General features: G+C 36.9%; 1 protein-coding gene across 1 annotated transcript in view; it reads right to left on the bottom strand.

The window, feature by feature from the left end:
- Window positions 1-14102, bottom strand: part of ADGRB3 (adhesion G protein-coupled receptor B3) — a 439895-nt gene that overhangs the window by 89763 nt on the left and 336030 nt on the right. Inside the window, exons 16-18 of the mRNA XM_062489771.1 lie at window positions 6707-6833; window positions 4959-5062; window positions 2154-2256 (exon numbers count right to left, since the gene is read on the bottom strand). Of these exons, the coding sequence (XP_062345755.1) occupies window positions 2154-2256; window positions 4959-5062; window positions 6707-6833 (334 nt within the window). The remainder of the gene's footprint in view (window positions 1-2153; window positions 2257-4958; window positions 5063-6706; window positions 6834-14102) is intronic.

The raw sequence follows: 14102 nt of genomic DNA, 5'->3' as shown, positions 1-14102 counted from the left end.
TTTTCATTTATGGATTCAATTTTCCAGCTCAGCAAAATGAAAACATTTTTTCCTACAGTTGCCAGTATTGCAATGTAGATGTAAGGACTAAAAGTCAACACTGGATTCTGGGGATCATATACAATCTTGAAAATGAAAAAAAAAAAAAAAAAAAAGAAAATCAGAACTTGAATTCAAATACATCTGATACAAACACAGTGAAGTCATACCCAAATATGATTGCTTTTATTTGAAGAAATTTTCACTAAACAGTGGTGCTAGCTGGCCATTTTTTGTGGATGGTGCATTCCCAGGCCAGCCTCTTGGAGCAGCAATATACTCATATAACAGTTGACATTGTGATAAAAATAGTTTTTGTTTGTAATGAGGGATACCTAGCTAGACAAATGTATTTTGCCTTTGATCCATCAGAGGGGCTCCCTGGCTAGAAGTTCCTGGTTGGCAGATGTATCAAAAGCAAGATGTGGACTCAAAAATAAGACAAGTGTAGCAAAAAGTATTATTTTACAGTAATTTTTCATATTGCATATTAAAAATATAAACTTTGCAATGTGTTTTTTTTTCTGCCAATTCTTTCCTTTGATATCTGCATTTTTGGATCTGTTGGTCTCAGAAATATGTAAGTGTAATACCTCTAGTTTGAGAAGTTTCAGGAAGAAGTGAGTGAGCTCAAAGAAATTAAGATTAATAATAAGAATTAATAGAAAGGAACTGGATTAAGGGCGTGTTTAGTTCAGAGTTCCCTGAGTCAAGTATCAGAGAAAGATTACCAGGATACCTAGGAAATGTGTTATCCAATACAGTTGTTCTGAAGCCCTCAAAATATGATTCTACAGTGGCAGTGTACACAGGAACTTGCAGCTACTGAACCGTATCTATTATTGAAATGCATAATAAAATAGTATATACGACTAGGTATGTTAATGCTGAAATTCTAGTGGGGATTCATTCTGTACTATGGAATTCTGAAGTTGTTAGCACATTGCTTTTTTTTTTCCTCCTGAATAAAATCTGTGAGAGTTACATGGGTTTCTTCTGAAAATCCATATTTTGTTTATTTCAAAACTTTCAAAACTTTAAAAGCATGTTAATAGCTTGACTTCAATAATTTTGTTACCATATGTGCTGGAAATGACTGTGTTTGGTTTGGATATGTTTTACAAAGTACAGCTATGTAACTTATGTTGAATTTATGAGAATTCTGGCAGCTAAACTGCTAAGCACTTATTTGAAAAGAAGTAATGATTAATTACAGGTGTGTCGTAGAAACATCAGTTCCTGCAGCAGATGACGAACATTGTTTCATTTGGTATTAAAAAATAAATAAGATGAGCAGTGCACTAAGTAGTTTAACACAGTTGGAAAAAGACCTACTTTACAAGCACTTGCTTACTCCAAAACTTCACAGCATTCTATTACATATTGCCCAGTTAACTAACTACACACTATTTTCTGTTCCAAGCAATCCTGTAGATATGGTTGATTTTAAGCAACCACTTATTGCCACTTGTGAAAGCTGCCTAGCACCACCATGCACTGGGTGATTCCTCAAAACACTGGCAAGCCTGCTGTTCTACAGGAGAGGCACAAATGACAATGATGTTCAGAGAACATATTATTAATAAATCAGCAATACATCACCAAGTAAGGTATGCAGGGTTATTACTTTCTTATAGCTACATCAGTCAGAGATCTAACAGTTCTATGGCTTGTTATGATGTCTGCTTCTGCACATTTTCAAGAATCGTACTCCAACTTCTAAGCAATTTCTCCTTGCCTTTCGAGTACTAGTGTGTTAATAAAAAGACAAAAACACTGTAGCGCAATCCTATTACAACTATTATAATGAACCAGAATTTGTGCTTTTGATGTTGTGCCTTTGAACTTTTTTGCTTTGAAATTTAGTTATAAAACACACAAGTCTACCACAGAGAACACAGCTTATCTAGAGGGAACAATACCAAAAGGGATTTTTGGAAGGGAAAGAAAGACTATGCAAGATAGTAAATATTTTCCCTGGTCTCTTAATATTTTACCAAAACCACCAAATCCTATGAGTATAGGACTAAATGGATGTAATTATTTTAAGCTAAAAACAAATTAAACAATGATATTAATCTTTAAAGGAAAATTTAATACAATCCATCTCATACCTTGTTATGTGTCTGAGTTTGTCCAACCAGGATAAGGATATTTGATGAGATAATTGACAGGCAGAAATTGATTAGAATTATGGACCTCTCAGATCTGATGTACCTGTAAAAAAAAAAAAAGAAAAGGTACAAATTTTCTAAAAGGAAAACAACTAGTAAGTCACAAAAAGCTTTGATTTAGTTCTTGCATTAAATATTGGCGATACTCTGAAAGAGAGGTGTTCCCTTTCATGTGCTCAGAGTATTAGAGAGCCATAACAATACAAACATGAAAACTACGATATTTTAATAGATATTCCACAATTTCCTCTTAGCATTTTGATGTGTTTTAAAAATAATCTACCAATTATTCGTTTGAAAATTGCTGGCAACATGGTTCTAGCACCACACTGATAATAATGGGCTTACATGAATTCATGTCAGGAACTTCTTAAGCTCTCTGCTTGTCCCTGGGAATATCCACAGCTGGCACAGACCACTCATAAATACTAACTTCAGAAAAAAAAATGGTGATTTACATAAACAAAATATTTGATCCAAGATGCCTAAGTAAGATGCAGGCTGGGGATGATACTATGGCAGTGAATTTTGAAACACATTACTGGGATAGGATAATACTAATTTTGATGCTCCAATTGTACTGTAATACCTTCATAAGACTGAATGCCAAAAAATATCCAAATGTGTACAGAAAGACTAAATTATAGCAGTGAACATCACAGGCACCCTTGCAAACAAACTTATCACATTCATTTTACAAATATATTTAAGATGAAAGAGTAAAAAAATCTTATCACATATTTGCTTTCAAGATGGAAGTGTTCTAATTTTTCTGTATATAGCCCTTTCTACGCTACAGGACAGAAAGAGAATGATTATGGTTGCAAGTGAAGTACCTCTCTGACCTGATTTTTAGAGCTGTTAACAGTAAATGTTGACTACTAAAATAAATGAAATGCAAGGGTGCTCTGTTCCTCTGAAGACCATGCCATATCTTTATATATTCTATGATCTGTACTATATGCTTTTCACTGGAGTTAAGTTAGTACTGCTGTCTCCTCCTGAGATGTACACCCATAGCTGACTCTGAGGAAGTAATAAAAAAGGCTGTTGAACCCACAAGAAATGCTGAGCTTTGGGCATTAAATTAATTATAGCCCTTTTTGCTTGCATATCAAGAGATACAGCATTACATTTTTTTTAGTTAGAGAGAACAACCTTAATACCACAATCCACATTCTTCCTTAAAATAAAGCAACATTCTCGAGGGCAGTTTTATGCATTTGCAAACAAACACAAGAAGTCTAGTGCCTTTGTTCACACCGAGAGCACACTGCTACTTCTTAGCTTGTTCATTATTGATTCACCTGGGCCAGTTCCCATCACTGAGTGCCCATGGATTAGAAAGGATTACAAAGTGGTTGAGTAAGTACACCAACAGAAGCTCACAGCATTGACTTAAGCCATAACACATAACATTTCACCTCCACTTAGAAGTTCACAGCATCATAAAACCACTTGGGTTGGAAGGGAACTTAAAATCATCTATTTACAACCCCCTGCCATGGGCTGGGACACACGGCCAGGCTGCTCAAAATCCCATCCAAACTGGCTTTGAAGACTTCCAGGAATGGGCCATCCACAACTTCTGTGGGCAACCTGTTCCAATGCTTCACTACCCTCACAGTAAAGAATTTCTTCCTTGTATCTAATTTAAATAATGGAGTAGACCAGTTCCACTGAGCATGACAGCACTTCTATCCAAGTGCTAAATATATCAGGACTGCAAAAATAACTCCATAATTCTTCAGGTGGAATTATATCCTGAAATACTCTCATTCTTAGTTTTGACAGACAAGAATTGATAATTTTTATAGTCTTTTATCCTAACTTATGTAACTAGATATTCTTAATAATTATATATATTTCTAATCCTGAGTCTTTGTGGTACATAAGAGTGATAGAGATATGGGTGTAAAATTATCAAGGTGCTCTTAAAAGCAAAACTCTATTGGTTAATTTTGTATTACTTTAGGATTTATTGCTTCATCCCCTTGTTTCTTATTGCTTTCATAAGAACCAATTTTAATTTAATTTTTGAAAAAAGTTAAATGAGAATCCATGTTCACTTTTTAAAAATACTTATTATTTTGCATGGCTTCTCATCTTACTTTTCTGTTTCTTCTGCACTAAGGCATTATGCTATTTCTCACTTCTCAGATTAATTTATTCCATAAGGATTTATTGCACTTTTAAGTCAATATAATATTTTAATATAGTAAACTCAGGACGGAAAGAAAATCTATCACCAGAATGTACCACCACACTATTTAAGACCATTTAATTTTGTGGTCTTTATTCAAACTTATAACCAATGTGAACAAACTCAAAATCAGTTGCCTGAACCTCCCTAAATGCGCCACTTCAATATTATTTTATTTATAAATTTTGTTTAAAAATGTAAATGGGAGAAAAGCAGTTAAAGGTATAGGCCAGAAGGCTCACATGAAATATATCATATATCAGAATCCTGCATTTAGCACTATGAATACCCACCCCACCAAAACAGCAATACCATTTCCACTGAAGTGGAGAAAGAGTGGGCAATACTATCATCAGAAGGCCAAAACAGTAAAACTGATCAATCACATCAACAAATGCATCAAAGCATGCACTACATTTTCCTCTTTTTTTCCCCCCTCACGTTCTAAACAACAAATGTGGGCTCTAATGCACTCTTAAAAACTGCAATTCAAATAAATATAACAATGTATTTACATTTAGCTTTCTCAAGCCATAACATACCTCCATAACGCTGCATAGACAACTGCTAGAGTGATCAAGGCCAAGCAGGAAAGACCACTGCCTACTATTAAGGTCACTGAGGGTGTACCAGATGATTCCATGATCTGTAAGTTACAACAGGCAACCATGAAGAAAAAACATCCTCCAGCAATTACTAAACCAGTAAGTCACATGAAAAAAAATAGCAAAAAGAGCAAAATAAAAGGCAAACTACCACAGATAGTTTCAGTAATACTGGTTATGAAGAAGAAATCAACTTAATTCCAAAACTGATCCCTAAATAACTCTGAGATCTGCTTAATATATTCCTCAGAGGCCACTGAGCTTTAAAATGCCCTGTAATACCTGCATGATACTTTGAAAAATAAACTAGCAATATTACAGTGTAACAGGAGACTATGATGTTAGCACAAGTTTGAGTGACTCTCCAGTTAACATCAATTACAATATATACTTCTCTTCAAAAGTAGCAATATGTAGAATTCTGCATTAAACATAAAGCTTGGTTTCACTCTAATATATCGAAGATCATCCAGTAATTTGTCACATAATTTGATCCGTGCTTGTTTCAGAATGACCAAACTTTCTGACTTTTAATAACTTTGAGTTCAATCCACTATTCTCACATGCTTAATTTCCTTGGGCCTATGACTGCCTAGAAGGAATGGCAGGATATCTATGGCAACAGTATCGTAGGCCTTCATTTAAAAAGCTACAAATTTAGAATTACTTCATTTTTACTCTGTGTATGAACAAAAAATGAAAATAAATGAATGACCTTGAAAACCAACTAGCTTTCCCTGCCATAAGGGAAACTATTATCCTCAGATATCAGGTCAGTCTTTTCCTCCATATATATATATGTATATATATATATATGCTCATGTTCTGAAATAGACATTGATTTTTCTAATAAATATGGAAAAAAATTAGATCTAAAAGTTTTAAAGGATATTTTACCTGATTTACCTAAATGATTTTTAAGCTTCAGGGATGTATTGCAAATTATATTTATCAAGATATCTTCTGTCACCCAAATAGGATATAAGACAGATGTACTTTTAGGCCAGGTCTCAGGCAGAAAGTAGTATTTTATTTCAAGTACTTTTTTCCCAAATGGACTTACTTTGGTATTAAAAAGAATCTGTTCGTACGTTTCCAAAACCAGGAAAATGAAATCATGCTTTAGCAGGATAACTTCACAAATATTTGCTTTTCAGCTATTTTTACATTCAATAATATTGGGAGTGTCTGCTCATACACTTAATGTCCCCTCTTTCTCATGAAAACTTCATTATTTTTCTTACATCATATCAACAGACTACATAGAAAATCTGTGCTGAAAATGTCTAATGCAGATCTGCAATCTGTTTAACTACAGTATCTAGGATTTTCCTACCAAGAGCAATAACAGAGACCTGTACGTTCCCTTAATCGTTCAATACAAAAGTTTTCTACACATTTGCACCACAATTACAAGCCTTTCTCTAAAAAAATTATAGAGTTCGAGAGCACGCAAATTTCACTAGGGTTTAGTTGTTTCACAGAATCTGGAATTCATTTATCTCAGACACTACAGACACCAGGAGACTAACATTTGACTACCTGCGATATTAAACAATTCCTCAATGCAACGTCTGCAATATACCTGAGAGGAAAGCTGGAGCAGCTCCCCCCTCCCCCCGCAGTCCCCCCCGCATTCCCTTTTGCATTAAAACTGGATTTCCCCCCCCCTCTTTGTTACTTACTATTTCTCTAGGTTGCTGAGCCAAAATGGCGAAGGTGGAGAGACGATCACATAAGCATTTCGTATGGGATGCATCAGTAAGCACAGTTTTACATCCCTGGGTGGACCAGGTTCCCAAAGAGTCGTTCCTGCAAAGGAGAGAGAGAGGAGGGGGTGGGGGAAATGGGGGTAATTACGCCTGACGGCCGGTTCCGTGAGGAGACAATGCAGCGGGACGGCCAGGAGCGCGCCCCGAGTGCCGGGACAGCGGCGGAGACTTGTTGTGGAGCCGGGCCGAGCCGGGCCGGGCCGGGTCGGGCAGAGCAGGGCAGGGCAGGGCAGAGCAGAGCAGAGCAGAGCAGGGCAGGGCAGGGCAGGGCAGGGCAGGGCCGGGCAGGGCAGGGCCGGGCAGAGCGGAGCGGAGCGGAGCTGTCCGGGCGGCGGTGCTGAGCGTGCGGGCGCTGCTGCGCGGAGCGCCGCCAGCCGCGGCAGCAGCCGCCCCCTGCGCTGCCAGCCACCTCCGAGCCTCACCAGAGCACTGCGAAAAACTCATCGGGGGAAGAGGGGGAGGCTTTGTTTCCTTCTCTCTCTCTCTCTCTCTCTTTTTTTTTTTTTTTTTTTTTTTTTTTTTCCCCTACCGGCTCTGTTTCTGGCCTTTTGTGAGAAATGTGATGTTCTGTAGTTGCGGTGTCTTTTTTGGTCCCTTTCTTTCTCCACTCCCCATCCCCCCCCCCCCCCCCCCCCCCTTTCGTGTGTGGCTAGGTTAAAAGCATGTGGTTCTCAAACGTCTGTCTGGGTTATGCCAGTTGGACCGGGAGATGCCGGATCTTCTGTTCTGACTGCTATTTTTGCTGAGGACTTGGGATTTTTTTGGTTGTTGTTTTTAGCTAGCAGCCTTAGAAATTTCACCCTGGAAACGGCAGCATCAGATGCCTCCAACTCTTGCCTTAGCTCCAGCAGAGGGGTGGATTTCAGTACAGCAGCACACATCACCAAAGAGACACACGAGTTAGCCCTCCAGACATCACTCAGTCAAACTCGCCTTTCGCTGGCTCCCTCCCCCTTCTCGGTTCTTTCTCGTGGGGTGGCAGCACCAAGCTAACCCCAAGCCAAAGCAATCGTTTGGCGGCACCTCTCACCAACCACCCCTAAACAAAACATGATGATTAACACAGCCCCCGAATTCAATTAGACATTCAAAATGCTAATGCAAGGTCTGAAACCCACCCCAGCAGAACAATAAAAATGGTATCAACCCACGTTTTCTTTGTGCAAGCAAGGAGAAGGAGAGGGAGAGACAAAAAATCATCTCTCCTGTTTCCTGAACTGCAGTGGGGAGGGGAAAGTAATTTTTACAGGAAAAAGGGGTTGTTTTCAACTAAAGCAAACATATCATCTTTGCATGTGTTGTATTTAGAGAACAACTGGGTTTCTTTCATCTTTTTTTCCCCCCTCCTTTCATGTCCAAGGAGCAACTGCAGTGACTCTGCTGCCAGCAGCAGCATGTGTGCTGTCAATTCCCGTCCATTTCACCTCAGGTCACTAAATGACTTAAAAAAAAAAAAAAAAAAAGAAAAAAAAAAAGAAAAACGAAGGTCGAAAAAACAAGGAGGGGGAATAAAAAATTCCAGTCCCTGTGGCCACCCTTCTTTCACCTCTTCTGCCTTGACAACACACCTCTGTAAGTGATTCCATATGACAGGGCCCTAATGCAAAGGCCATTTGTTATCCCAAGCCTGCTCTCAGAGTGCACTTCACCCCAGGCCACCTCAGCATTTTTTGCCACTAGTTTTTGAACACACCAGATGTAACCCTTACACACTATTGTCTTCCAAACAGAATCCCGTAATAAACAAAACAAACAGCGACTGTGGGAAACAATTGAGAGAAAATCACCAATTCTTCAAGCCACTAAAGCAGTTTATTAGCTTTCCCTTGCAAATTGTGCCTTTCAGAGAGCCACAGGCTAAATCAACACCCACTTTGAAAAATAGTTACATATTCTAAACTCAGAAGCATTATCTTCTGGAAAACTTAAAACAATTTATAAGCTTTCTTGTCTCTTCTCTTGTTGTGGCACACAGTTAAGGCCAAATGAAATGCGTTTATCTTTGCTGATTAAATATTAAGGATTGATAGCTTAAGAGAAATTGACATATTTAAAAACAAAAGGATGATATTATTCATCCTGAGAATAAGATTTAATAAATTGAATTCACCCTATGCTGAAAAGCATTGGATGCACAATACATCCAGTTAGCATGAAATCCTTGCAGATGGTGTCCAGTGCACAACAGCTAAGTAAGTTCTAATTATAAAATCAGAGACACCAGTTTAGTTTAAAACAAAGCATCTGTTAAAATTATATTTAAAGTACTATAAATCATGGGCAGTCCAGCAGGTTTACACTGGCTCATTCAGTTCTTCAAGTCACTTGCACAAATACAAATTTCCAGTCATAGAGTAACTGAGCCACAAATACAATACATATTTTGCAAAAAATTTTCAATACTACTGAATTTTTTTTAGAATTCTCAAAAGCAGTCTGAAATGAGCAAAGCAATCTAACTGGATTCCAAAATAAGACATCATGGCAGAAGCAGAGTCAGTCTAATATGGACACTTCTTACATTTTATTGTTCATTTTTTCAGTGATGCATTTCAACTTCTTGCTTCACAGCATTATATTTTTATATGTTGCAGATCAAAATTAATTAAATAAGTTCCTTCCCTCTCTTCCAATCAGTGCAGTTAAAAAGATTTTTAAAAAGGCTCATTAATAAATATATTTGTTGTGTGTTGAAATTACAGCTAACAGAAGCTGCATAGAATGTTGCACTAAGTTGATGAAAGAGACTGAGTAATGAGCAGGACCAGAGAAAAAGTGTAACTGCAATTTGTTGCATGAGGCTTATGCCAGCAGAACAGAAAATGCATGTTTACCAATCCCCTCAGAGATGCTCATAATTTTGACTTGTTGACATAAAGTAACAATTTGGTTTTAGGTATAAGTAAATAAAGAGTGGAAATATGGGATTAAGACGGATGTATTGCATTTAGCACATCTTCATACAACACTTTTTATGAAGTACTTCATCTATGATCCGTCCCTCTTATAATGCAACTCTTCTGGTCTAGCCAGAATCTATGTCACACTTAGAAGCTTCATTCCTTTTTGGTGTGATTTTCTTTGACTGTGTCTAACATTTAGGGTTATCATGTGAATATGCAAAAGGGCACCTATTATTCCTGTGGATCCTTCTTGTTATGCAGAAAGCTATAAAGGAGTGACAGGTATTGTTAACACATGTTCTATTTATATAAAGGGAAATTACTGAATTGAAAATATCTAGCAAATTTAGGTGTAGGTTCATGCCCACTATTGGCAATTTTTGTACTCTTCTACTGAGTTACAGATGATTAAATCAACCTGGCAGAACTCCCATGGCAGAAGCAAAGGAATTCCCAAGAAGCATAGATTCACCATTGCAGATCTTGTGTCATCCTGCAGTTGAGGGAGGGAAAAAAAAGCAGGGGAATCAGTGAAATAGGGGGGAAAAGTCTAAGTAGGATGTAATTTGGGCCGACGGATCTATGGCTAACATGTCACATGGACCAAGAACACCCTCAGCTCCAACATTTATTGGTAAGTGTGCCCTTCTCCAAGGAGTCTTGCAGCTAGTGGAATGTGGGACTGTCTTTTCAGTACCCTTTCAGAGCTTAACGTGAACTTCCTAGTTGTATGCGACAAAAACAATGGCCAAATGATACATAGAACATTATTTTAATGGTGTATTATACAGCAGGGAAAAAAAGTGAGTTTTACTCACATAATGTATTACACAATATTGCATAATTATATTCACTACTGAAAAAAAAATTATATTACTATCTCAGATATCAAAATTGAAATGTAGTTCATAAGACAGGGCAATCTCTATAAAACAAAAAATTCACTCACAACACAATCTGACAATGACAATCAGGCCACATTTTATATTCTAGCTACTGTTTCCCTTCTTTTGCAGTATTTGTCTTGGTCTCATGACATCGTTAACCACTTACTTTGTTTTTTAATAACTAACAGTATTCATCTTTACTAATTGCATTGGTTTGTTTACTTTAACTTCTCGGTATAAAAAAATCAGTTTTGACTTAGCCATCAGACATACTCACTTAATAAAGGACTTCACCTCATACCATACACTGTCTACTAATCAGTGTATTTTGAAGAAATATTTTTCAAATGAAAGATTTTAACCTTTTAATAGAGATTCTATGAGACAAAGGCAGCTAAAAACACCTAAGCAAACACTTTTCACCAGACTAGCAACTAGCGATCCAAGTAGTTGCCTGGGTTTTGATGATCATAAACAAAAAGTCAGCATCTTGCTATGTATCTACGATAGTAGTCTGCTCTAGTAACTTCTTTGCTGATTGATAACTGTGGTTAAATTAGGATAAGAAAGCTTTTTGTTATATTACTTTTATAACAGCAAGAAGCTGTTATTTAAGTTTTTAATTACAGCTTTGTAGAATGCAAACAACACAGAATTTAGGAAGTTATACTATTATTTCTGCTGAGATGATTTTAATTCTTCTTAATTCTTGTGTATGTACATGTCTATAATTTTTTTTTTTTTCTGTTCAACTAGAAGCTGTTTTTCCTTTAGGACAGAGTTTGGTATTCCAACTCCATTCTCAGTAAAGAATTACACATAATGATAAGAAGCCCATGGAAAATGTAAACCTCAGAATTTTTAAGCTAGCAAAAGGCAAGAAAAGGGCCCTTACGAATAGCAGGTTATATAAATATCACTGTGTCTGTTCAGATGTGCTAGCTGGCACATTAGTGAAGACAAAGTCCTTCCCACACCTGCTTGCTTCTTTACACCCAGACCTAAAATCCCAGGGAAGTCATAGGGAAGGCTCAGCTGCAGGAGTCTCCTTTCAGTTGTGCATGTTCATACATCTGAGACATGACCTAACTCTTAGCAGGCAGAATTTCTTCTGTGATCAGTCTTATTCCTATCATCAGTATATGGCAACACCTGGTTTATTGCCACAGTCTTTGCTAAAGCAAAGAAAAGGAAAAAAAAGCAGCAATATAAAGGAAGAAAAGAAAAAAATAAGACAAAGAACATGTGGATATGAACACACTTTCCTTAATAATGCCACACATAAAATTGTAGTTTACAAAAGCATTGTTTACCCTGAAATTGTTAATACAATTAGTGCTAGGTCATTATGACTTAGGGATTTCCTTCCTCTCACAGAATTTAAAAAAAAACAAGCATGAAATTATGGAAATGAAAAAAAAAAATAAAAAAACCTCACCTCCCTTAAGACTACATGTCCATAATACCGTAAATTTCCCAAAAAGGATGTCTGCATTTGTGTGGTATCAGAAGAATGAGCTGGGTGACTAATATCTTGCAATTGGATTTCCAACCAGAATGCTATAGGGAGTTCATTTTCCCAAATACTAAGGCCACTTTTCCAATTCAGACGTTGAATTTCTAAATTGTTCTCAAAAACATATTTGTGACTCTTTTTTTGTCAAAGAAAACAGAAATCTTTGAAAATTTAATTTTCTCATTGTTCTTTATATTAAAAGTAAATCCTATATAAATAATTGTTTTTGTAAAACAAACATGCATCTGGGCTGAAAAACAGTTTGATTTTAATATGATTTAAACTAAAGATATTAAACACTAAAAAGTAGGATTTATAACAGAACCACTGTATTTATAAGCACACATTGTTAGATTAAGTTTCTAATAATGTACAACTGAAAGAAAGTTCCATGGGAAGGATCAAAAATTGGCTTGGCTATGTTTGGCTACCATAAATAAATGATTCATCAAAAGGAGAGTTATGGAAGTGAGTATTAATGCTTGTGGCAATATTTTATTAATTCCTGTATTTCCCTGTCCATACAGTTCAGGGCATGATCTAGCACACAGTATGTTTGAACTGTGCTGTAATCAACAGTTGCCCTTCTAATAGCATACTGCAAGTCTATCAATGTGTAAAATGAAAAGAAATTCTAAATAAATTATATGACAAAACTGGGATGAAACAAATACTAGAAGTCTCCTGCCTCCTACTGCATAATTCTTGATTAGTGGTCTTCTGTACTACTGCTACTACACAGAATTATCATTATTTGAGTTATGAGATTTATTCATGTTTTTGAACAACACTGGATAAGCAACAATCCTTTAGCTCTATTTCTTTGTCCTAACAAGCCTAGTGGATTGCATTTGAACAAGACCATTTGCCCCCCTTTCTCAAAATTATACAGGAAATCTAAGATGAGTATCAGTGCATCAAAAACTTGAAGAGAAACCAATCACTTTCTATGGCTTTAACTCTGTCTGACTCTGCAAATGGTCTCAGAGAAAGTACAATTGAATTGGACACTCCCCGTGTGTACACACTGTCAAAGAATGCTGGTAACTATTTAGAATTTTTGAGAACTATCCATTTCATCATGGATCACCATAATGACTGGTGCAGACAAGAGGCCCTACTTCCCTTCCAGGTTACCTTGTCCCTTCCTATCTTGTCTAGGAAATCTTGTCAAGTTCTTAGAAACTATGCGAAGCAAAGTTCTTACCAAACTCAACCAGAACTATTGTGCCAAATTGACAAACCATACTATTAGTGAATCTGTGTTCATTAAAGCTCTTATTGACCTTGATCAGATTTATAGTGTTGAACTGGTTAACCACGCAATTGATGAATCTGCAATTGAGAATGACACCCACAGTACTGGTGCATCTGAGATCTCATTGAATGCAATCAGACTCACAGTGCTGAATTGTTTATAATCAGGAATTAAGCCTAGCTGCACCAAGCTTTGATCTCTGAGAACTAGCTGGAAAGCAAAAGGGTTTATTTTCCACCCAATTTCTATACTCTTAATGCAACACACTCCTCACAAAATCAGTACAATCTTTCATGTTCTTTTATTTAGACTATAAATATGTATGTAACTTTATGATGAACTAAGGAAAAATTGTCATGTAGTGCTTTCCAATTGATCAACCTATAAAATCTTTCATACTGTACTATAATTCACATGGACTTCTAGCAAAAGAACCTTGTAAATAGCCTATGGCCAGAGGCTGGGAAAGGTTAGGGGCTCAGAAGTTTGTCCTGGAAATTAAGAATGTCAACACCTCGTATTTATTTCTAATGCTTATTCCAAAAGACAAGCAATAAAGCACAGTATCATTAGTTCAAGTTTCAAGGCCAGCATGACCAGCAGGGAGAGGAACAGGTGTGAAACAGAATTGAGAGGAAGAGACTGGGCTTCCATCAGTGTTACTGTTACAACATCCTATGCTATCCTATATTATATGGGCAGACAAAACCAAAACCATTACATGTCCAACCTCCTCAAAGAGTGC

Source organism: Cinclus cinclus, chromosome 3 (genome assembly GCF_963662255.1).
Source record: "Cinclus cinclus chromosome 3, bCinCin1.1, whole genome shotgun sequence".
Classification (NCBI taxonomy): domain Eukaryota; kingdom Metazoa; phylum Chordata; class Aves; order Passeriformes; family Cinclidae; genus Cinclus; species Cinclus cinclus.
Note: the sequence above shows the minus strand (reverse complement) of the source record. Positions and strands in the feature narration are given on the sequence as shown.